This window comes from Cupressus sempervirens, chromosome 7 (genome assembly GCF_028749045.1).
Source record: "Cupressus sempervirens isolate cs-2001-9-10 chromosome 7, ASM2874904v1, whole genome shotgun sequence".
In the NCBI taxonomy this organism is placed as follows: domain Eukaryota; kingdom Viridiplantae; phylum Streptophyta; class Pinopsida; order Cupressales; family Cupressaceae; genus Cupressus; species Cupressus sempervirens.
Window position 1 is genome coordinate 581,783,194 of NC_143124.1, and position 27,223 is coordinate 581,810,416.

At 33.7% G+C, this 27,223-nt stretch overlaps 1 protein-coding gene across 1 annotated transcript in view; it reads right to left on the reverse strand.

The window, feature by feature from the left end:
- LOC149548095 (uncharacterized) overlaps window positions 1-21,766 on the reverse strand; it is a 74,465-nt gene extending 52,699 nt beyond the window's left edge. The window contains exons 1-4 of the mRNA XM_089792115.1: window positions 20,850-21,766; window positions 10,515-10,551; window positions 10,145-10,381; window positions 9,986-10,033 (exon numbers count right to left, since the gene is read on the reverse strand). Of these exons, the coding sequence (XP_089648241.1) occupies window positions 9,986-10,033; window positions 10,145-10,381; window positions 10,515-10,551; window positions 20,850-21,151 (624 nt within the window). The 5' untranslated portion in view covers window positions 21,152-21,766. The remainder of the gene's footprint in view (window positions 1-9,985; window positions 10,034-10,144; window positions 10,382-10,514; window positions 10,552-20,849) is intronic.
- Window positions 21,767-27,223: the final 5,457 nt, after the last annotated feature.

Here is a 27,223-nt window from a genome sequence, read left to right on the forward strand (position 1 = left end):
CAAACAAAGGCCAAACACTATGAAACCCTAGACGATTTTCTCAAGAACAAAAACCCTACGAGTTGTAGAGAAAATCTCAAAACTAATTTCGAAAAATTTGAACAAATAATTTCAACAGAAATTATAAATTTGTCGAAAAAAATATAAGTATTGGCTCTGATACCATATTACGAAGTAATTGGTTAATACTTGCTTATTATTAACACAGACCAAGGGGTCATATATACAAATGAATGGAACGATGTTTCCTTAGGAAATGATCATAAAGAATAGAAACATTCTATTCTAGCTATCAGTCATCTACAACTAACTTAAATATTAGAAACATTCTAATATTTACAATAGTTTACAAATGGATTACCATTAACTAATAATAGACGTTTAACTATTATCATAATAACACACACATTGTTGATGTTGATCATGAGTCAACCTCACAAGCGGGGGTATGGCTACTCAGTCCTTTACGACCTGCCTTAGACACCTTTGTAGAAGGCAAACAAGGATACTTAAAGGATGAGGTTGACGCTAAGGCTAAGGATGAGGCTTAAGTAAGAGCTTGAGCATATTGGCTCTAATACCATATTACAAAGTAATTAGTTAATACTTGCTTATTATTAACAAAGACCAAGAGGTCATATATACAAATGAATGGAATGATGTTTCCTTAGGAAATGATAGTAAAGAACAGAAACATTCTATTCTAGCTATCAATCATCTACAACTAACTTAAATATTAGAAACATTTTAATATTTACAAGTTTACAAATAGATTACCATTTACAAATAGATTACCATTAACTAATAATAGACGTTTAACTATTATCGTAATAACACACACATTGTTGATTTTGATCATGAGTCAACCTCACGGGTGGGGGCTATGGCTACTCAATCCTTTAGGACCTACCTTAGACACCTTTTTTAGAAGGCAAACAAGGATACTCAAAGGATGAGGTTGAGGCTAAGGATGAGGCTTAAGTAAGAGCTGGAGCATATAGACTTGTTTTTGTTTACAGTGTTACTATTTATACTTCACACTTTATAATTACACGAACATGTTTCATGGAACATTGATGTCATTAGTTTCATGGATCTTAAATACATTCCTGATTTGACATCTATAATTCTATATATCTATGTCATATGATCCTATGTTTTCTATTTACTTCAGCTAGAATTTACAATATAAATATGTGATGGATTTATCATTCATGTTCCTTGTTTATGTATGTTTAGCTTCCATTTGATGATGTTATAGTATTTTTTAGTTATATTCAATAAAGGGTGCATGAAAATAGTTTGAAATCATTAAATCTCTAAACTTCAAGGGTTTTTTCATTTTGTCGAGTCGTAGCCAAATCATTGGCGTCATGGCCGAGTCACGAGTCAAGTCTGCCTTGCTAAGTCCAAGCTAAGTTCGAGCTTCAGGAATTATGATTTGGACAAATAGTTTCCTAAATTAACTCTTTTACATATAATATATTATACTTAATTATTATTTATTTTTATGTTTTTATATTTTTATTATTAAATATAATTAAATCCATTTCAAAGAGGGGATATATTACAATATTAAAAAATGAACGTGTGACATGAACTATCTAATGATTTATGATGAGAATCTGTGATTATTAACCCTACTAAAAAATTTCTATATATATATATATTCCATGGATGAAACTCAAATTTTACCAAATTTCAAATATTTCTGCAGAATTTGGTAAAGTTCGGTCAATTATTCATACTGTAAAATATGTTAAATTAAGTGTTTTTTAGGATTTTGAACAGTATTTAAATGCTTGCTTTTTAAATAAAATATAGTTCTCTATCCCTATTGATCACACAAATCACTTTGGGCGATTAAAAAATATTCTTGCTTGCAAGTCAATGTGAGCACTCACTAAGTTCTACTGCTGGGTGAAAAAATAATATTCTGTGTCTTTTATTTCCGTCATTTTCTACAGCTCGTCCATAAGACACACTTAAGAGACACACTGAGAGAGGAGAGTGCTTTCTGTGGCTAGCAAACTCTTCATTCTCAAATCAATAAAAACTTCTCCTGCAATCTTTCCTCCGCCGCATTCTTTCCCTGTTCAACTTTTACTGTGATTTGTTTTTGTTTGAATTTTTCTTAGGATTGTCTTGAAGCACTCGATATGCTTTAAATTTTGTGAGTTACAAATTAAATTGTATTGAAATGCTGATAAGTTAAATTTTCAATTATCATAAATTTTAAAAAGGTATATTAAAAACAACTATAAAAAAATTTAAATATTACGTTTTATTAGTTGCCTATTTTTATTTTAAGAAACTGGTATATTAAATTAAATTAAATATAATTATATTATATTTTATTGAATCAAACTTGATAAACATATACATTTCAGAATTTAGTTATATGATCTATATGATGAAATTTTTATTTATAATGCTATATAACGCTATGGTAAACTATTTCGATAATTTATTGGATAACTACTTATTTTTAAACAAATTAAAAAATAAATCAGAATTTATCTTACTATATAAAATTTCATATTTTGATAAAGTTTGTGATTTTAGGGCAAGACTTAGGGTTATCACAAAAAAGGCAAATTACATAATTACTGATGTAGGTAGTATATCCTATTGTAAGTTTTTTGTAACATGTAGCCTACCAGGGCAATTATGTGAGGGGGGAGATTTGTTTAGAGCTTTTCAGGCAGAAATATACACCTGCAGGAAATGTCAGAAAGTTGCGAAAGTGGAAGGATTTCAACTTAAATGGCTGCAGATACATTGACAGCTTTCAAATACCAAGCTGATTTCTTTGTAAGATAATATTAATACAAAGGATAGATGATCTAACTAATAAAAGAAACTTTCCAATCACAATATTCTCCATTGTATGGTATCCCATGTTTTAAGTTCTAAAACAACATATATGTATGTAATGCTTGTTATAAACGATAATCAACCGCTCATATCATGTACATGGAGAAATATAAATTCTAGCTGAAATTTTCTTGAGACAAAATTAATTTCTTTCAGTACTTCATAAATAAGGATAGGATCAATACTAATAAAACTATTAAGAAAAATTATAAGTTTACTTAAAAGGAATTATGAATGGCGCTCTGCATTGCGAAAAAGGCAAACTACAATCTGAAAGAAAGATGCCCAAAAATGATTACCCACAACAGCCGAAGATGCTAAAGATAAAATTTAAGAAGCTAACCAAATTCCATTAGGAACAAAACAAATATCAAGGGTTTTCAAAGGTCCAGAAGCGGATTTGCAGGAGAAGATGTCCCATCCAACAGAATTAGATACAAAGAATTACAAACAATACTCTGGGAATAGGGTTTTTAAACCGATGACCTACAGAAAACAGAAGGAAAATAAAAGATGGATGTAGAATTCAGATAGCTGGAAATTGCATAATCACAAGAAGAGAGAAGAATTTGTCTTAGAGAACAGTACCATTCAGGGTTTTAGAGAATCAGAAAGTAAGGAGAAATTAAAGAAAACAGACCAACAGGGTAATATGAACCAAAACAAGCAGGAAAACATTCTAATAATAAGCAATCCCAGCTCTGAGGATCGGGAGTTCCAGTGCAAAACCCTAGGACTATTCGTTGTGTGGAATACCCCAAAACCAGACAAAACTTCTTTGGAAGAATAGTTAATTTCAGGCTGCAAGGATCGAGTAAGTATTCTCTCTCTCTGATACTTTAGCATATCTACATTGTAATAATAATCAAACTAGGGATGAAACGTTACATGAATCTCATTATTTCCTCCAAGGTTACAATGTCAGTTTTTATGAATGGGTCCCTAACATTGATAGTACGCATGTAAGCAAAATACACAAACCTACTTGGATTGAAATCAAAAATTTCCCATTAGAATTAATTCACACCCATGTAATCAAAACAGTAGGTAATTTCTTAGGGGCCCGTTTGGTTGCACGAATAGGAATAGCTATTCTGGAATAGAAAATGGGGCTATGTATTCCTGTTCTCTGTTTGATTCAGCCAATATTTGATGGGGAATTTGCGGACCCTAAAATTTATGTTTTCTAAAATAATAAAAACTGGAATAAGAATACGTATTCCAATAACACCTATTTGGGTGGAATTGCAAACCCCCATTTTTGGGCCAAAATTGGAATACATATTCCTATTTTACTTTGTATTCCAATTCCAATTTGGTGCATCCAAACGAAAAATTTACATATGCCTATTCCACTTGTATTCCCGTTGCCAAACGGGCCCTAGGAGAATTCCTAGAATTGGAATATAGTTCCCAAACCTTGAATGATATTAGAATCTTAGTTAATATGAAAACGAATTCTTGAACTTTGACCCCAATCAAGATTATGACTATTAGATCAATATATATTTACAAACTGTAATATTCCAAGATTACATTCAAAAAATCATCCTTTTCGATCCAAATTCTAGAAATAGCAAATATGCTTTCATAAGGTGGTTCCAAAGACAACTAAGCTAAACAGGAAATTTTCATATAGGGATAAGCAATCAAAATTTGGAACAGCAACCACAATACCAAGAGAATAATGGTTTCAAAGTCAAGAAAAGCAAGAAGTTATGCAGAAGTGTTTAACTAGTAAGATTCAAATTCTAGAACAAGAAATTGAGGAAGAGGAAATAATAGAGGACTCGGTCCAAACTCAGTTGACAACCCCTCAACCACTTAGAATAGATCTCAAGAAGATCCATGAAGTTAGATCTGACAGGTTAGACAAAAATAAAGGAATTATGACACATCATGTGAAGGATTTTTTAGAAAAAACAACACTGCAAGGAAAGATAAAGAAGTTGGAGCATTGTGAAAATTTGTTCAGATCAGAAATCACATGCATCAGAAATCAAAAAAATATAAGAAAACACAGCAAATTAATTAGAGAAACTATGTTAGTATATAACGACAGATGTGATCAAATCAAATTGTTGAAAGAGGATCACAGCAAGCACCATAACGAGAAGGGACCCACAATGGAAAAAAGCTTGAGGTTGAATAAGGAAATAGTATCAAAAGGAGAGTGAAGTAATGAAGATTCAACTGCATTTCAAGAAGAGTTAAACATAGAAAATCCAAAATTAAGAATTGAAATCACCCCAGTATTAGTGGGAGATATGAATATAGAAGTCATTCCAACTAAACTTCATACAATTAATACAAACGCCACAATAGAAAGAAACATTTGTAATATAACAGGGTATAAAAAAGGAACCTTTCAATGTAAATATCATGGAATACATATAGATAAAGGCATTAGAGAAGACACTGATATCTGAAAAGATAGAGAAGAAAATGGAAAGTTGGAAGGCAAAATGGATAACAAAAGAAGGTAAAACAACGATGATTAAAGCAGTTTTGTCAGCCATCCCAACGTACCATATCTCATGTATGCCATTACCCAAAGGTGTTAAAAAGAAGCTAGATAGTAAGCTAAAAAACTTATTTTTGCAAGATACTTCATAAAAGAAGAAACGAGCTTTGATCAGATGGGACAACATTTTTAGACCTAAAGAATGTGGAGGCCTAGGGATAACAAACTGGAGCTAGCAAAATGAGGCTCTAGGAGCTAAACTTATTTGAAGAATGTGTGAAGAACACAATAGCAAATGGGCGAAAATCATATGAATCCCAAGTATTTGAACAATACCAATCCTATTACTTTGTTCGAACCAAAAACCTGCCAAAAGGATCTAGAACTTGGAATTTCATGATGAGTTGTCGTCCACTAATAATTAACAACCTCACATGGGATGGGAACCCTGCACCTAATAAATTAAATCTCCCATAAAACATCAAAAATATTCTCAAAAACCTTTGGTGAGAGAGTTAGTGATTACAAGATAAAAATCAACAACAATCGATATGGAGGCTATTTATGGAAATCCCTTGAAAATGCACCATTATCACCTTTGGAGAAATATTCCTTTGAACAATTTCTGAACAAAAGACAAGTCAATCATAATGAAAGGCTAGACAAATTAATATGTGGAGCCTCAAAGGATAGAAACTATAAGCTTAAAATAGGATATGCTAAGATAGTAAATTCCCAACAATGGGACAAGATTGATATTCCCCTCAATCTATGCTGGGATCCAGCAAGTCTACCAAAAGCAGGCATTTTCCTCTGGGCAGCCTTACAAAATAGAATCCTCACAAACAAACAGATTTACCAAGATGGGCTTTGAGTGCCCATCAAGATGTCCATCATGCGAGAATCACTCTAAGACAGTTAATCACTTATTAAGTTATTATTTAACTGCCCTTACACTAGAAATTGTTGGAACTGGTTATGTCAACAACTAAAATTGGCAATCAGCCTTTCCTGACACACTCATTACTAACTTTGAAAGCTGGCCTAAACATGACAACTCGAAGGTATATAGCAATTTATGGAGGATATCACCATCCATACTCTTATGGGAATTATGGAAAGAGAGAAACAAGAGAATATTTTGTAATGAAAAAATGAAATTAAGTTCCTTCTTAAATAAAGTAGAATCATGCATTATAGAAGTGGCAAATAATAATCTTAGAAACACCTAAAAGGAAGAAGGTTCCTTTTCTGACTAGGGTGCAGAAGGGAAGAAATGGTACAACTTAATTTGATCCCCGCCATTTATATATTCAAAACCAAATAAACTAGCCAGGGCTGAATGTAAATGGTAAACTCCCCTTACAGGTTGGTTCAAGTTAAACTTTGACTAGGCTTCCAAAAGCAACCCAGGACCGATAGGCCTAGGATGCACTCCTCAAGCAGATGAAGGCTTATGCTTATTAAAACGAGCTAAACCACTCGAAGTTATGTCAAATAATCTAGCGGAGTTAGAGGCTCTAATTGTAGGATTAATCCTGAGCAAAGAAATAGGTATAAGGAAACTGATCATTGGCAGTGACTCACAAATTATTTTAAATGCACTTAGAAAAAGGAGCACCCCCAAGTGAATCTTAAACTCTAAACTTGAATATTCAATATCGATAATGGATAAATTCGAAGAGATCATTATAAGGCGCATATACTAAGAAGGGAATAAAGAAGCTGATAATCTTGCAAACAAAGGTGTGGAGGGGGAAAATATTCTTTTAAAAGCTTAAGTTATTAGAAACACTACAAAATACCTAGCTAACAAGAATTAGACTGGTCATAAGATATGATAGGTCCTAACTTTTGTCGGCAGGGGCTATAGGTCTGTAAATATGTTGATCTTAGTAATATGGGGAATCCTGATTTTGATATATAGTTTGGGAAGGTCAGTAAGACAGATAAGCTAATACCCTGTTTTGTTTCTAATTTGTTGAATGAGCTCTTGATTCTGAAATATGTCAGAAGACATTTTTGGAAGAATCGTAACAGAACATTGTAAACTAGTTAATCAAAATAAATACACGAACCCTTAAGAATTAAATGTCAATTTTCTTCTGTACAGTTTTACAGCAATTTTTGTTTATTAAAGCAGTAGATATACTCAGGAAAATGAATGGAGAACAACCAAAATGCATGTTATGAATGAATCTCTCCTCAAGTTATCTTAAATAGAAATGGTAAAGGCTCACATAATGCATTTTAGCATTTAAAAAAGGGGAACAATATGTTAATCGACTCGAGGGCAATCCATACTAATAGACAAAACAAAGGAGACAGGGGCATCTCATAATCTGAGCTATAATATTTTCATTGCCTTCCTCACCCTTCTAAATTACTAAGAATAAGTATCTATATTTTAATAAAGATGCAATACATACTTCTTCATAGCTTCTTAAAGATTAAAATTTATTCAACAAAGGAATTGTATAAGCTGTAAAAGACAGATATTCAATTAAGTTTCAACAGGGCATTATGAAAAATATAGTAAGAGCATTAGCAAATATCTATCCATTGAGAAGAATAGGAGATTCACAGTTAAAATACACCAAACCTCAAGAAGGTCTTATTTTTGAACACTCGGATCACAACTTGCAATTTAAGCCAGATTGTCATCATTCTCAAAAGTATATTTTAGTCTTACAATAAGCATTATATAAAAACTTCGGTCTGGGCAAACAATAAGCTCATTTGAACTCTACAAACATGCTGAGCATCTAGCCCTGTGGTTTCAATCTGAAGTCACTTTCTGCTTTCTTTAGAATCACTATTTATCATTTAATCAATTTTCTTGAATTAAAATGCATTCATAATTAACAGTATTAGAACAATATAACCTCATATCGGTTAATCAGCTAGAGTTTTTCAGCTAAATATCAATCACTGAAGATAGATCTAGTAATGCTCAATGTTAATTCCGATTTTCTAATCACTGGTTGATAACATTATCTACTTCTACTTTTGGTGTCTGTTTCTCTGTCCTCTTTTCTGATTCTCTGACAGATTTCTCTACCAACTGTTCTCTTTTGTCTTTCTTTGTCAGATTTAGCTGATCTTGAGCTTTTAGCTCCTTCATAAATTAGGCTTTTTTCCTTTATCCTGTGCTACTTTTTCCTTTAAAAGTATGGTTATTTGGTTGATATAGTATGTTCGAAAGCCTTAAAGGCTTCCGAACTTTACCACGTCCCCAGATAACTTCTCTTCTACTCTTTTGTGTTTTTGGTCTCGTTTTCCTATTCCAGTCTCTTCCTCTTAGTTTCTCTTTTTATCCTTCTTCCTATTTTCTTTGGTTCTTCTTTGCTTTGACGCTTTCCCTTCTGCATCCTTCTTCCCTATTCTCTCTCTGTTTTGTTCCTTCTTGTTCTAATATAGTCTCCTCTTTTGTTATTGTACCCAAGAGTGGAGATCGATGGTTACAACAAGATGGGGGAAGTATCCTTCTTCAAGATTTTTGCTTCTCATCTCTTCTTCCTTGCCTTTCTTGTTTGCGCATGTTGTTTCCTTTCTTCCTTGTCCCCCTCTTATTTTCTGTTATCTTTGCCTGATTGGTTTCAGTGCTTTTTAGTACTTTCATCCATAGCATCAGTCCTACCCTTTTAATTTCTCAATTTGGTTGATCTTCAGTTATCTTCAAAATCATTTATTTTCTTCCTTAACAAAATTAGCTTTGAGCATTCTCCTAATTATTGATGAAATAAACCTTTTACTAGTCCTTTTAACAATTCAGATTAAAATAAAGAGAAATGGGATGAATAGACATAGTTGTGGACAGAATATAACATTGATCTAACAACAATCTTGGCCAAGAATGAGTATATGCAGGTATTTCTCAAATTCAATAACAGGTGCAAATATCAAAGATAATAGACCACTAGAGGTAAAGGGGCAGGGTATGAAGTCCTTATCCATGATAATAATTACAACAATACAGGCTCAAAGGTTTGAAATATTGAGATATGATCCACCAATTTTGAAGGATCAATATAATGAAATTGGATATCAACAATGGACATATGAAAGACACTCAAAGGAAATACAGCAGTGAAAAGAGAAAACAAATCCCTAAGCTAACATAATACCTCTACAATCAAAATGTAATTACAAAAAAGACATGAACAAATGTAAGAGAAGGTATGCCTTCTCAAAACCTTGTAATAATGAAATTATGTAAAATGTGCTAAATTTGACGCATACATACAGGAGGGTATACCCTCCCAAAATCCTCTGTTAAGAATCAGAGGCAAATGTATTATTATGTAGACGGGATGTTATTGTCTCAGGCAACACTGGGGGTTTTCTTCCCCATTCTTTTCCCCCAGTGTTTGCACACTGAACAGGGTAAAAACAGTGTAATCTTTAAAAATATAAATAAAATATTGGCACAAGCCTTTTACTGATCAAAAAAAAGGAAAAAAATCAAGCTTGAACTTCCACAAAAATATTTATGGAGGTAGCCTGAAAATAAATAAAACATCAAAGAAAATGAAAGACTTTGAGGAGATCATCAGCCACTAGAATAATCATCATATCTTGGGGATGTTGTAATCATCTAGGATTTTCAATGTAGATTAAAAAAAACGGAATAAGATAACTCACATGCATGATGAGCACAGGACAGTTCACAAGAGAGATTTTATCAATATTCTGCACATGAGAATGGCACAAGTATCTGCTCAGTGACATACCTAGCATCAGGTAAATACGCACTGACTTAGCATAACAATTTGAGTGGAGAGAATATAAAACAATCAATACCTTGTAGATATCAAACCAGTAGGTTCGTTTTACTGGGTACATAACACGTAAGCCAGAGAGTATCGGGCTGTGGAGGACAACTGCTCTCAGACGAGGCAACCGTGCTGCTAAGTCCAAAGTCGGACCACTTCCAACAGACTGGCCATACAAAATAATATCCTCCTCTTTTGCTCCATATTGCTCTTCAAGACATTTGTAGGCCGCTTCAATATCAGCATAAGTGTTGTGCTCACTTGGCTATTACAGAACACAAAGAAAGGTAAAATTATATCAGAACAAGAACAATGGAATATCACTTTTAAAATTTTAAACCTGTCAGATATCATCCTGATAATTAGAACAATGAGTGGGTATTTATTACAAGTCTCACCTTGCCAGTAGACTGACCATACCCAGAATAATCATACCTGCAAAAACAAGCACCTGACACCTGATTTATCACAAACTTTGGCTAAACAAATTTCCTATTGATGCAAGTAATAGAACATTTAACTGAAACCAGAAAACATATCTATTTCAAAACAATGAAACTCTATCATCATCCCACAATAGTTACCATAACATGGATGGACTGATACAATATAACATTAGCATAAACCAAATCATTAAGGTCAACTACGAAGACTGCCAATGCTGAAATGCAGTATCCCTGATTTTGCCATGTGTTGGCCTTACAATTTTGCAGACAGGTTCAAAGGAGGACAGTTAAAACATTATCCATGTTATCATAATCATACTTTTTGGAAATGCTGCCATGGCATTGCATTGGCTGGACAAGAGGGTAAAGACCATAACAGCAACAAAATTGACTGAACAAATGCAAATTATCTGGATGATCTATTTCTGCCTGATCTGTGAACATTTGTTACATTCCAAACCTAAGCTCAACGGAAATTTCTAAAATATGTAGTTCTTATACGAGGTATTTCTCTGCAATGATAGATAAATCATGTTAAATGCACTCTATTGGCACCATGCAGTACTCTTTTTTCATGATGATTATATTTAAACAGAAGATATAACTGTGTATCACTGTACATTATAGCATCTTCTAGTTAAATCAAGCTCCTTAAAATCATTGTTGTCATCTGTTTGATATCTCAGTTCCTCCAATCTTCTTGACTCATCCATCCATTATTTAATTTAGTATCCAATGCCAATTATATATGATAGCCTGCTCACAGGCTGAGTAAGGTTAAAACTCAGTCTTTCACCATTACAGCCAGCTCACTAGTCAAGCAAGGCTAATTGTGAACTACAACATTTGGACAATACACGACTAAATTGAAAATTACAATTATTAAAAACTTGAATAATGAAGTGAAACATTTGGCAGTGTTAGAAGGCCTTAAAAGAGCAGTATTTTTGGGGTTGCAGAAAGCTACAAATGAAAAATCTGATTGAAGGACTAAGAGAAAAATCTTTGATAGATTGGAAACTGACCAAAATACTAGAGGAAGCTCAAAAATTGCGTCTAACCATCAATTCAGTCACCTTTAGGAAATGTTATAGGTAATACAGTTGGGTTGCAAATAGTTTGTAGCTGTTGTTAATGCTGCCATTGAACAACTCCCAATCGTAGCAAATTTCAGCAACCTCCCAGTTGACAGTATCATTTTAGACAAAGGAAACCCTCTCTTTCAAAGATAGCAGTCCATTTGCAATGAGAACAATCTTTAATGTTGGTGGAACATATCAGTAGTTTTAATGAAGGACGAATTCAAAGGACAAAAAAAATTGAATTAATACCACCTGCATGGTGTTTTCACTGTTTTCATATGCCACCTATTGTGATACATGTGATTTGCCCCATTGATAGGCATCCTGGACCTCTGTATTCCAAAAAATGAAGATCAGCTTTGGTGTTTTATCTGTGAATATTGTTGCAGGTTTGTGCAAAAGCCGATTTAAAAGGGCTGGTCGGCCAGCCAAGCAGTGCTCATTAGCACTCTTTTATTTGCTTTATAAATGATATTTAAACAAAGTAATATCAAGTAGGGTCGGCCTTGACTGACTTAAGAAGTGATTGAAAATTAGAAATAAAATATTTTTATTTCCTTTTTAGGCTGACTTGGCTGGATCACTTGTTGATGGTGAGGCCTTTGTTTAGTTACAGCATGCTAGATAAAATTGTTGAGTGCATAGCACCTGTCTGCTGGGATGATTATCTCTGGAGACATAGCAATGTAGGACGCAAACCCTAGTTTCGCTGCTGTTTCATCTGGGCAGATTTACCCAATTTGAGTCTCATCAAATACAATTCATCATGTTACAAGCACAGGGAAACTGGAAACGTGTGAGGCCAGGAACCAAAAGATCCTGAAACTAGGAGGTTGCGGAGTGGAAGGTAAACCTTCAGCATACTGCTGATACAATTACTGGAGACAGAAGACATGGAATTACAGACTGTTAACACGTCACAGATCACATGTGTGTGCCTTCCAACAAAAGCAGTATAGCATCTCTACCAAGAACAGTGACCGAGCAATATCAGAATGATCAGTGACTATTTGAGTCTGAGGAAACCAAAGTATCGACTTTTAAAAGATGTAGATCAGTCTGATTTGTAAGTCTCTGGTGTAAGCCAGCAATCCAACCTCTAGATCTATGAGCAAGCAGGACCAGTATAATGGAAATCAATATTATTGTAAATGTTGTTCCTTCAAATTGATGGATAATTTAATCTCTTGTTGGAAATTAACATAGAACATTGTTATTAAGTGTTGGCAAAGAAAGTTTGCTGTTTTATATCTGGAATCTCTCTGTGGTATCAGAGCTAAAAATCCTGCCAGCTATAGGTTTATTTAATGAGAGAAAAAGAGCAGAGGTACCAACATGGGTAATCCTGATGACGAAGTAAGGGCTTTCTTTAAAAGATTGAGGAGCTGCATCTCAGTGTGAATGAGACATTAAAGGAAGTGGCCCAATTGTTGAAGGAAATCCATCAAAATCCTGGTGGTGATAAGTCTGAAAAAGATAGGAGAGAAAGGAGCTTTCTTAATAATGATGAGAACAACAATTCCAAGGAAGAAAAAATCTCAGCCAAAACATTCAGATATATGTTTTTGACAAACGAAAAAGTTGGTGAGGAACAATTAGGTCAAATCAATGAAATGGATTGCCTTCATGCTGAATACCACACCCTAAGTGAAGCGGTTAAAAATGGGATGACTTTTACCAAATACTGTGGACTAAAAGCAAAAGGAGGGCATAGGACAAAAGGGTATGCAAGGAAGGATATTCAGCACTGTTTGGGGAAAATTACAAAGCCCAACTTTGATGGAACAAGTAGCACCACCACAGCCGGATTGAGGTTACCAAAACTTGACACTTACTTCTCATTAAACCAAATGGCGTAGTTAGAGGCCATCAAATTCACAACCTTACATTTGGAAGGAGTAGCTCATGAATTATATAACCACTGGTTGGCAACTCAGGGACATGACACAATTTCAACCATAGAGAAATTCTGTCAATGATTGATTGAGAGATTTGATAGGGCAAACCCAGAAATACATTTTAGGAACCTAACCCAATTGAGACAAAAGGCACAGTAGAAGACTATGTAGCTGAGTTTGAAAAACTCATTGTAATGGGGCCTAATGTGACAAAAAGGAGGTTGATAGAGCTCTTCGTTGAAGGCTTAGCTGAACCTCTTAAAGGGTTACTAAAAGCTTTAAACCCTACAACTTTCAAAAAAACCATGACACCAGCTCTCAACTTGGCAAGGGACAGATTCAATAGTAAGAGCAGACCAAAAAGCCTTTTCAAAGAAGCTCAATACCCCCGAGGATGCCTATAGCAAAGACAAGCAAATCGACATTACTAAGAGAGAATTTGCAATGTCCCCTTTTTGGGACATTAGGAAATTAAGGACTTGTTCATGTAATATTAAATTAACTTATGAGAACATAATATACATAATTAAAAAGGGGTCAATTTAATATTATAAAGTGGCCCAAAGTGACATAAAGCGGGAATAAGATGAAAATACAGAAGGCAGCTAAAGGGTCAATGTTGAGCATTAAGAAAGGAAGTCTCATTCATTTTCAGCATGCTTGGATTTTGAGATTGATTTTCTGGTTTCTCATTGCAGAACTTTGGAAAGCTGCTAGCTTTCTCTTGTTGAAGCTAGAGGACGGAAACCTTAAAGATTCTCAAGGTGGATTGGACGTAGCCCCAATTCATCCACTACAGAGGATTCACATTTGAGTCTACAGGTGCATCTTATTGTTTCTTTCCAATCTGACTATGTGACTGTATTTAAGATTGGATTAGATGTTATTCATGTTATTGTATTTCTGACGTATAATGCAATAACGTATTTGTGAAGAATTTATATGAGCAATTACTGGTTGATATTGTTGGGCTCCATTGCATATTCTCTCTGTTATATTCTGAAACTGTTTGTTAGAAAATTTGGAGATAAATATCCTACTGGGATATTTCAGCGGTATCAGAGAGCATAGATCTTGCCATCCCATGAAATTTGTGCAAAATATTTACAGATGTAATTTCAGTTGCATACTGCCTGGTGATCAGAAAAAAATTTACAGTTTTGTAATTTTTTGGGAAAACAAATTGCACATGGACAAAAGTGCTAAAACATTTTAGAAGGTGTTATTGAAACTTCCTTGGAAGCAAATTGACTAAAAAGGGAGTTTGCATTATATAGTTATTTAGAAGTGTTAATATCTGAAAAGAAGATTAACTTTCTTAATAGGCTCAACACCTGAGGATTACTGAGCGAATAAATAAATTCATGTTGTGTCACGGGCTTTGAAATGTTTGTATGAAAAATTAATATATGGGACTCATTTAAGAAACTGTCACACTATAGTATATTGAAGGCAGAGCTTGCTGTGAGGAGACAAACTCAGTTGCAGAACCTGGGAATTTTTTTTAATTTGCTGCTACTGTAGAAGATTGTATGTGTTGTTGAAGTACCGCACCCAAAGCTTCAGATATCCTGGTTTCATGCAAAGTGAAAGAAGGTTTCTAAGCAGAATCTAGTCTCAAATGATCATTATTACTGTTAGACGAATGTATTGCCTGTTGTCGGAATTATACAGATTCAATGTTTTTAAGGAAATGATTGCTGGGGAATACAGTGCCTTGGTTATTGAAAAGCATTGAGCCTTCATTGTTACTTCCTTGACTAAATGAATTGATCTACTGTTAAAATTGTCCTTGGAGCTGTCTATTATGTTGGGTAATTCAAGTTGCATCTACAATATGCTGAGGTCGATATTATAATGTTTGGAGGAACATTGGTTTGGGGAGCAGATACTTGATCGGCAAATATTTGACCAGGCATAATCATTTTGTGAGGAACTGTATTCCGGTTGTTAGCTGTTACAAGATTCAAGAAGAGTTGGCAGATTAACAGATTTCCGGATGATTGATTGATTAACAGAGGGAAAAATGTGTTCCTTATAAAGAATTACAAGGACGTTGTTTCTAAAAGAAACAACGTAGACAAAAGACGAAATTAGAAACAAAACTAGAGACAGGATAGGAAAAATTCCTATCTGGACTGAAGACAAAAGAGACAGGATAGGAAACATTCCTATCTAGACTAAAAGACGGACTACAGACAAGTAGTTGACCATTATAGAAAGTATAAGATATTATCTTAATACCCTCCCTTAATGGTCAACGTACGGATGTCGGAACATTTTGGGATAACTGAGAGCCTCCTTGGATCTACAGAATGCTGAAACCAAGAAGCTTTGCCAGAAGAGTGCTATGACTCAAAATAAGTTGCAATTACAAAACTTCGTTTTTGTGGAAAAAACGGTAAAACCCAAAATCTCACACAACCTTGAGTATTACAGACAACTTGAAATGATTTTTGAGGAGAAAATCAACAAACCCAGAATCTCACACAACCTTGCGTATTACAGACAACTTGAAATGATTTTTGAGGAGAAAATCAACAAACCCATAAAAACAGAAACAAATTCAGAAGGCGAAAAATGCAGCTTCACCTTGATCAGGACCCGGAGAAGTCGGACGCTGCGTAACACCCAGAACAAGTTGATCGGTGTTTCGATATTCGAAGATTGTGATGATGCGCTGCTTCCAAGTTCCATAATTGCGACCATTGAATTTGGAATTATGTTCGAGCTAAATATTTGTCAGAGATGCCATGGCACGTTTTCCAATGAAAAACTGTGAAAATCTGTGAAGGCAGGTTCTTCGAGGCAAAAATACGAAAGATCCAAAAGAATCAGAGAATGACCTAGAAGAGAGCTTGAAAAACCCAGAAGGAATCTGTTGTCGTTTTTTGGATCCGCTGGCTCGAAAATCGAGGCACAAAAATCGAAGCACCCAGAAAAAACGGACGACAACCCAGTTGAGCTCTCGAAAAACCCACCAAGTATCTGCAAACAAAATATTTTTTCGACCTCAAAAATTAGGGTTTCGAAAAGAAACGGCCCTAGCTGAAAAAAGTTTGAAAAAACTTCAGATTTCTTGATAAAAAATGGCAGATTTTTCTTCAAGGATCGATGTGCATGGACGAATGGGGCTAGAGTGTGCTGAACAAACACAGGCAGACCCAAGTTCGGGAATTTCTCTAGGCCGAAAACCCTAAGCAGGTTTTAGAGAAATTCAACACAAATAATTTTGAAAAAATTTAAACAAATAATTTCACGGAAAAATTTAAGTAATAGCTCTGATACCATGTTACAAGATTCAAGAAGAGTTGGCAGATTAACGGATTTCCAAATGATTGATTGATTAATAGAGGAACAAATGTGTTCCTTATAAAGAATTACAAGGACGTTGTTTCTTTTGTAGGCAGAAAACGAAATTAGAAACAAAACTAGAGACAGGATAGGAAACATTCCTATCTGGACTGAAGACAAAAGAGACAGGATAGGAAACATTCCTATCTAGACTGAAAGACGGACTACAGACAAGTAGTTGACCATTATAGAAAGTATAAGATATTATCTTAATATTAGCAACTTGCATTTCTGTAAATTCTTACCTGCCTTGCCGTTAGTGTGGTGTGCAAAGAAGAAGCAAAGGATTAATATTTATCATCCACATAAGCAAAGATTTGGATGAACTGGCTGTGTGGGCTCATAGTTTGGAGTTAAAAGATTGACCATTCCCATCATGAACGGAGCTTCTGAGCAGAGGAATTTTCTGTAAGAAACAATTGTAGAGCTCTACTTAGTCCATTGCCGTAAATGTAAGAAATTTTGGAAAAATGGTTCTTCGTCAAGTTTGGTGCACTCATAGGAAGCTATAATATTTTTGAGCACAGATTTGGTGCACTCATAGGAAGCTATAATATTTTTGAGCACAGAGCATTGAAGTGGTTATTGGATATCGACTATGCGAGAGTGATGTCGCTTTGAATAATTTCCCGAGTGTAACATCGCTCGAGCTTGGTGCCGACACATGGGCACATTTTCACTGTGTTTTGAATAGTTGGGGAGATTGTCAAAAAAATGGGTAAATGTTTTGAGTTTGTAACGCTTCTTGGGAAGATGTGCAATGTGAAAGATTCTCCAGCCATTAGTGGCTTCATCAAGACCTGTCTACAACTTCTCTGAATTCATCGGCTGCATAGCAGCCAAAAAAGTCAACTCAAAAGCATTAAAAAAAAAAGTGATGATTTTTATTTACCTTTTTTCTTTTTTTCTATGTTACCCCAGGTTTTCGGGACAGGGGGACGTGGGGACGGGGAAATGGGTTTCCGAGACAGATTTTTTTTTCTCGGAGCAGGGGATGGCAAAGGACAGCAGTGGGAACAGCTATATAAAAAGTAGGGAAAATTTTAAATATACAGAAAAATTTTAAATATTCGTATAAAAACATGGATAATGCATGCTTATATAAATTTTAGAACCTTAACATATAATGTTTGTGTTAAATAATTTAACTTTACAGTTCACATGAGGGTGGAAATCAAACAAACTATCAAAACTGAAACATTAATTTTATGGGACAGCCAAGGGAAAGGTTTCTGGAAGTTTCCGAGTTTCCAGGACGGGGGGATGTGGGGATAGGATCAATTTTTGCCAGAAACGCATCCCCGGGTAACATAGCTTTTTTTTAATAATAAGGATGATGATGAATGAGGCTTGATCTAGAGACTTGTTTTTTCATTTTGTTTACAGAGAGAAATACGTTTCAGGGATGTTCAGTTTACATACATTTATGATTTGATGTCATTGGTTTTATGGATCTTCATCTTACATTCATTTATGATTTGACAACATTTATAATTCTATATATCTATGTCATGACTCATTATGATCCTATTATTTCTATTTACTTCAGCTACAATTTACATTTTACGTATATGATGGATTTATCATTTATGTTCCTTGTTTATGTATGTCAGCTTCTATTTGATGAAGGGTGCATGAAATAAGATTTAAATTGTTAAAATTTTCAAGGTTTTTTATTTTGCCGATTTGTAGCCGATTCACGATTCAAGTCGACCTTGCCGATTCTGAGTTTTGGTTCTTTAGCATGCAGTATTGGGGGAAATTTTTGGAAACAAACCTAAGGAATGATAAGCATCCTTTTATAAGCATGTGTCTCATAAATGTCATCAATTGTATCACATTATAAAAGATTGCTGGCATTAACAGAGTAACAACATTACAACAATAACAACATTACAACAATGAAGCATAAAACGAAATTATGGAGAAGTATTAACAAAGCCACTATTAAGCATCAAAAGACTTATGTTCTTGTGCAGAGTAACAATGAACTGTGAAAAAATAACAGTTAAACAACCCGACTGCAGATAGTCAGAAAAAACCAAAGCAGCACATATGTTACCCAGATTCATTCATTAATCCCATTTAGGGTGAACAATAGAGACATCAAATGATCCCAAATCCATATTGGATTCGTGAATCACAATAACACTCCTTTCTGTAAACAAAAAAGATTTTCAAGTATTGAATGTACTATCAACGATCTATAAAAGCAAATCTTTGTAAAACTTTTGGTGTAACACAGAAGGTATATGAAGACCCACAGCCTTACATTTGATAGCAATTATCACGAAAAGTCATGTAAAAATTATAACATAATTCCAAAATATATTGGAATGTGTATAAAATACTAAAAGTAAAAAGAATTAGTCAGACTCTTCATTCAAGAATGCTAATTCATCTTTCACTGACATATAAAAGCAAATGTTTGTAAAAAGATTGGTGTAATACAATGTATATGAATACAAGCAGAGCCTTGCTTGCAATAGCAATTATCAAGAAATGTCATGTAGAATTATTATATAATTCCAGAATATATTGGAATACGTATAAAATGCTGAAGTAAAAAGTATTAGTTAAACTCTTCATTCAAGAATTGTAATTCATCTTTCACCCGCTTAGTTTATACCTTAATAAAGATTTAGTTCATGGCTGTGGAAGGCCTGGCAAACCATTCATTGTTTCCCTTATTAAAGCACTTGTGGTTGAAAATTCTTCTTTACTTTCTTTTTAAGCATTTAACATCTGAAAAGCATGCATGCCCCATCCCGATGATAGCATATGGGACCATCAAATACACATCAGTTCGTGGCTAGGAGGTATTTTCTGTATGTCTGAACATTAAGTTTCACCCCTAACTGTTTATTGTTTTTTCAAAAAGCAATACACTAAGCTCCATTGGCTCTAATTCTCTTGTAAGAAAGAAAGAATAAGTGTTCTCGAAGTGCTTAAGTTCTCTCAAACGTACTTGCAGAATGAACGCACTTCTCCAAAAATCCTATAAGCATCAAAACCACCCTAGAAAATACTAAAAAAATTCATCTCACCTGATAAAAAAATTATTCTAAGTTGATAACAATTTGTTGGCTCCAGTATAACAGTGCGTATGGATTTATAGATTTTAAAATTAGCATACTGAAGAAAGCTAGCTGGAGATTACAAAAAACACGAGGAGACACGGTATTTTGATACTTCCGCGCAACTTCTACTAATTTCTTTTTAAAAAATTCCATACAGGTTTTCAAAGAAAGTTCGCCAGCGATCAAAAAAACGCAAGCACAGAAGAGCACACATTCAAAGGTTATCGCAGTAGTTGAGATTTCAGCACAACTTGTACTAACTTGAAATCGTCGCAGTAAAAGTAAAATCTGTCATTTAAAGATGTGCATTGAACCAGCATTTCCGAGACTCTAGTAATGATAATGTGAATTGAACCAGCATTACCGAGAGACTACTAATGATAATTGTAGATATTTCTAGCTCTCGAGAGCCATAAAAGTTTATTCTTCAAGCAGCACTGGAATTGCAATCAGCCAAATCCTAAATTTGAAGAATAGGTAACCCTCTATTTTCAATGATAAACTAAAGGAAGACAATGATTAGCGCACCAAGTGAGTATCACCTGCCAACTTGAAAAATAAAAATTTACACTGACATGAACAGTAATGAAGATCATATTAAATAAACGAGGCACCACGTTGGCTCAAGAAAACTTTCAATAGTAAAATTTGTCAATATATTAAATTTCGCGCAATCTAATCCGGAAGATGAACCCGGTCTCGAAGACAGCTACGCAAGTAAAACTGAAAGAATAAGCAATTTCAGGATGTAAGCTTGTAACTCTTCGAAAATCAAAAACTCAATGTAATGGATCCTACATAAGACAGCGTAGCAAACAAGGTATGGAAAAATCATATATGTCGTTGAGAGAAAGAGATCCATGCGCTACGAACCCCATAAGATTAACGCGAAGATGAAGGCTGAGCTCCACAAACAGTTCGTACATCTGACCCAAATCTGCAGCATTTCCATGGGAATACAAAAGAGTCAAGGAAGCCGTGGGATTCCTCACATACATTGCCACTATCTCCTGGCCTCTCCTCGTCGGCAGCTTCCGCACCTCCACATTCTCCCGCTGTGGAACGTCCGTCATCATCAACCGCCCCCTCTCCTCATCAACCGTTATCTTATACGAAGCCGGATTTGGCGGAAAGAATGCGAATTTCGCCGCCATGGAAGAGGTTACTCCCCCCATTCTTGCCTCCCCCTCAAACACAAATCCTGCTCCTGCTCTAGACCCGCCGTCAAACCCCCGCCCTGTCTAGTTGACAGCTCGCCCTGCAGCCAGGTAAACGAAAAAGCTCAGTTCCTCCATCGTCCGGTTTCTCTAACCCTAGCCCTAGATCTGTATCAAAGGTATTCCATTGTCCGATCCAGTCAGTAGCGGGGCACAAATGGACGAGATGTAGCAGAAGTCGAAGCCTTGGCCCGATCGTGCAGAAGCGATAGCACTGCTTTCTAGATTTCTTGCGTGATGTATAACTGAAGAACTATAATCAGGAAAGGTCGCCAGGCCTCAGATTCTGTGCCTCTTGATCCCCTGGTCATATGATCGATTGAAATTTGAAGCCGGTGGTCATGTTAGGACACTGCGCCACTCTTTTGCCAGGTGACGTCGTATTGATAAACTTAGTATTTGTTTTTGGATTTTTATTTAGACGACAGGTGTTCGACTCACCGGGCGTCAAAAAATGTTTGAACGACAGTCAAAGCCATTTTCCTTCCCTATTATTTTAATGGATTTATGTTTCAAGATTCCAACTTTTTCAAGTTGAAATAGACTGGTTAACCGCGACGGGAGACAATGAGCGCTGTATTTTTCCCGCACCTGAATTTTAATCGAATTTTAAAATGGTTACCCTACCTACCACAAGTCTTCCACTATTGCAACACAGCAAATAAGACTGCTCCTATCCATGCCGATGCTCCATCGAAAATACTTATCACGACAAGATAATGATAGTGGTATAAATTAACTTTTATTTTATAACTACTTGTAACAACTAGTCATAATTAATCAATTTTAAAATATATTTTAAAAAAATATCTATCTAAGAATAGATATCCACTACAAAATTATTATAATCTAATTTACAACATCTAAAATTATTTATATTTCTTTGATCTCTATTTCTTTAATGTTTTACTAACTTAAGCTTTTTATTTTAATTTCTTAAAAAATGAATGATATGTCCAAATATTATAATTTAAACAAATATTTTATGTAGTATTTATTAAATTATTTTTAAAAGTATATTCTATTTATAATAAGATTTAAACATTTGACATGTAGATGGTTGTCAAATTTAATCTAAAAGAATAAAAGTTAACATTAACACGCTCACACCATCTCACTCCACCCATTCTACCATTGTAGAATGCCAATGGGCATTAATTATTTAGATTAATTAGTTATAAAACTTTGTTTGTTTGTTTTTGTATCTTAGGTTCTAAGTGTAGATATAATTAAAATTTTAACTATTTATGTTGTAATATTGATGTGTTATAAAATTTGATTAAATTGTTAATGTAAATATTATTATTTTATTACGAATGGTGAATATTAATGTGAATAATTTTTTATAAATATAAATTGTGAAAATAATAAGGGAGGCCGAAAAGTAGAATTAGAAACAATAACATACAAAGTTCATTTACATGAGCCTAAAATGGCAGCGAAGGACAAGCACGTTGTTGAAACCCTAAGTATCCCCCCTCTTAACGCAATAGTGAGAGATTAGAAACCTTTAAAACTTACAAATTACTTTGCATTTATATTATTAATATCATTCAAGTTAAATGCAAAGTAATTAAATATCAAATTGATTCAAACTAACATTAATTTCTCACATAGTTAATTCTATAAAGAATTAATTATTATTATAATATGAGGGTGAAAGTAAAAGAGTTAATCGGGTAAGTTGATGGAGGGGATTATATTTGGAAAGGAATGTTAAAATAATTAATTATTTTTAAAGAATTAATTGTTATTATTGTAATTGCATTGGTAGGATAAATTGGAAAGAGAATTTAAAATGATTAATTCTTTAAGAGAATTAATTATTATTGTAATAGGAGGTATTTGTGAAAAAATTGTACGGCATTGGAAAATGGATTTTAAGGAAAGGGAGTTAGGGTAGTTGAGAAACTACTCGAGTAGGATTTCTTTAAAAGTAGGAAATTTTATTGTAAAGAGGTTAACTCTGGATAGATGCAAAACCATAACTACTTTTAATTAAGTGTCTACACTTTGAACTTTGATGCAAATTTTGGCTATGGCAAGTAATATAAAATTCTGCAATTTTATATTTTAAAGTTTTTTTGGAATAGGTATTGTTGTATATTCTGTAATGGTATATTTTCTTAAGGAGATTAGTCATTTGTGAAAAGCTTTGCATTGTCTCGTTCCAATTTAAAATCTTGTTTCGAGGTTGAAAGAATTGGAGGGAAGAAGGAAAAATCTTAAGTCGCTTTCATCTTTAATGATTAATCATGTGGATGATTATTGTTGTTAGATGAGAATTGTTTTTCAGCCTGCACATTCTCTTCATTTTTATGAATTGATTGTTTAAAGTTTTTAAGTATTTTCTGAAAAAATACTCATTAGAAAGGTTTTCCCTCAAAAGAGGAATTAATGAATATCTTTTCAAATGGTAGTTGCACGTAATATTATTCTAAAGCAATACTAAGCAGAGAATTCCTTGCACCTTTGTGGAAATTCAATCTGTTAGTTTATCAAGAATTTTCCTCTTCATGGTTTAAAATCAAGAGAAAAAATTATTTACTAACACACACAATCTAGTGCAACAATGGCATCTATATGCACACTTATTGGTGGATACTGGCAAGCAATATGATCCTCTACCATGAAGTTGGAAATTGAGCTCGACACTCATTGCAAACCAAACACCATAGTCCACACACTGATCTGCATTCTCAACTTTCATTGTTCAAGTGGATCCAATCTGTACTTGGTGCCACACATCACCACAAACGACAGCAATCAAGACTTTGTCTTAGCTCATGCATTTTTCTTGCAAATAAAACTTGAAGACCAAGAAAGACATCAGTCATAAAGCTCCTCGAGCAATTCCTCTAAGCCTAGGTCACAGTGGTTTCATCTACAAGTGCAAATCTGAGGATCAAGCAGTGCATAATAATATCAAGCAAACACGATTACAGATATCTACAAATAGATGGGAAGAGTCGTCGACAGATAAGCCAAAGAGCCTTCCAACATCAATTACAATAGATTTCAAAACAACAAATCTTTCGAAGACAAGAGGACGACTAAACTTCCAACAATCATTATTTTTTGATCCATTGAAAAGCTATAAATTGGTTAACTTAAGAAGCAATGAATAAATAACAACGAAAATGATAAAGCAACAAACAAATAAGAAGTAGTGGAAATAAAATAAAATGATAGGTCAATTGCAATATTAGGTGGATCATCATACAGAGGGGATCGATTATAAAAGGAATTGGTAAGGATAAATATAAAGCATTGACCAAATCTATTTCAAATGGCTTTGCGAAAAGCCAATTACCAAACAAACTCTTTTGCTTCTTACTTTGTTAAAACAAAATGTGTGGTATTGAAACCATTATCTACATTCAACAAATATGAAGTACTATGAAAATTGGAAGAATTTTTAGAGGCTAGAAAGAGCAAAGAGAATAATCAAATCATAAAGGTCAACAACTCCTACCAATCAGATAAAAACCCAGCATCGATATCCATTGAAAAGTAGAAAAAAAATACTTTGAAAAAACCAAATATTGTTATAAGGAGAAGAAGGGGATGACAATTCTTCACAATCACAAATCCTCACAAGTTTCAAAATAGATAGAGGAGATCCAACAATATCAAGAGAGATGAACCCTGGAAAATCATGTCTCAAAAGCAAATCGGGTTCCAATAGTAACAACTCATAAAAGAAGTAATGTGAAGGATCCAAATAGCTGGTGATCTCATATTCTACAAAAGAACAATTTCTTCAACAGTAAAGAGGAGCAAAAATGACAATGTGTACATTATGCCTAACAAAAAAATTGTAAAGGATATAGTTACGACAAAATTTGCATTCAATCATAAAATGGAAGGAAGCTCAAAGAATCAAGAAAACACATCTAGATTAATAGATCAACCAAAATCAAATATAAAAAATAACAAAGAGAATGAAAATATCTTGATAATCAGCGATAACTACACTGAAAGTAGATGGTTTGAATGTTAGAATTTGGGGCTATTTATATATTGGAATAGGTTAGAAGCTAAAATTATGAATTTACCTAGATGGTTGAAAGATCACTGTGTTGAACAGGTAAGTATATCCTCCCTATCTAACACATTAGTATATATTCAATGTAAAGAAAAAATAATTAGAGATTATTTCCTTTCATGTTTTGTTTATTTTTATAAAGGTTATTTTGTGAAATTCATAAAATGGAGCCCAAACTTTAGTGAATGTAATGCTTAAAAACTACGAACACTCATTTGGGTATCTATCAAAGCATTACCAACTGAGCTTCTACATATTCAAATTTTAAACGCATTGGTCAGGCTTTAGGAGAATTGATAGGTTTTGAAGTGAATTATAACAATTCAAACAATATCAAAATCCTAATTAATATGGAAACAAACCTACAAGAATTGAAGTCATTAAAAGTAATTACAAACAAATCAATTTATAACATCAACTATTATAAATATGATGGCTAGATTCATGAAACTATCATTTTAGATCCTTTCCAAAATACTACAATAGGTAATTTTAAGTTTTATAAAAGAAGCTTTGACTTTAAAGAAGTGCTTCCTTTTTTTATCAAATGGAATAAAATAAAATAGAAATCTAATCACAATAAATTAGGAGAATTGATTGATAGAATCTATAGAGGAAGGAACTAAGAAGAGCTTAAATAGATTAAGTGTTAAAATAGCCAATAAGATATGCCAACACATAGAGGAAATTAAGGAAGGAGAAATAGAGGAGGAAGGAAAGAAATCAAGAGAATCTCTTAGTTTATCCAAAAAATAGTCAAATAAGGATGTAGGGGACCAAGAGAATGGAAAACAGTCTATGGATCTAGGAAACTTATCTCCAAAGTACAATAAGGACATAGTGGACTATGTAGATGAGGAAAATATTAACAATTTACAACTATGTGAGATATGTGTAAAGTAGAATATATAAATAGAAGATATTAGAGAGAACTTTAAGATGCATAAAACATTGATCCATGACTTTATATTAATCCAAAGTGATTTAAGTGATCAATGAACCCTTTGGGATGAAGCACATAGAGGTTATATATTTATCTAAGGTGGGGGTCAAGGTGAGAGTCATGAACAAAATAATGAAAAGAACAATGAGAGTCTAACACCCCTACAACTAGAACCTATTCAAGGAAATGAGCAAATATGTACAAAAAAAAGATCATTATTGGATTTATAAAACATAACAAACAAGCATTTAGAAAGAATACAAGAAAGATTAGAAAGAAACAAATCAACTAAAGATGTTAATAACAATTCAAAAGATGGAGAAGAGTTTGACCAGATCAACAATCAGGAAGAGACAAAATCACTAGAGATAAATAAGATGGGGGAAAAATCAATATAAATAATGATACATAAAATAATTCCACAAAAGATATCGAACTTCAAGTAGATAGAACAAAAAAATTAGAAGAAGCAAAAAAAGGCTTTAATGATATAAGAAATAGAGCTAAGAAATCTAAGCAAAAGTTCTACAAATTTTGGCAGACACCTCTCAATGGAAAAAAACCTTTTAAAGATTTAGATAGAGTAATTCCAAATACGACCCTTAAAACTATCCTAGAGAGAGTTGGCTTAGATAAATAAAATAATCTTGAGTAAATTTAGTCTAATTCAAAAAATAAGGAAAATGAAGAAGCATTAAAGGAAAAAAAATGGCTAATTGAAAGAATTATGGAAATGGATATGGAAGATTCTAAAGATGAAGATCTAGAGACTAATACAAAAACTCTCAATCTAATTAAGGTTATTAGTGAGTCAAAGTTAAATACTATTGTAAGGATAGGAGAAGATATTCATCTAATACATTCAAAAAATAGCATAAACTCAAGCAAAAGGATTCAAACTCTATTTCAGAATATAGAGGAAATGCAGAAGTAGAAACTAATACTTGTAATTTTATTCTTATAGAAGTTGAGATGTTTTTAAGAGAACCTAAATTATTAAATCATGAAGAAGACTTAGATAATGGGAGTTTGGATGAAT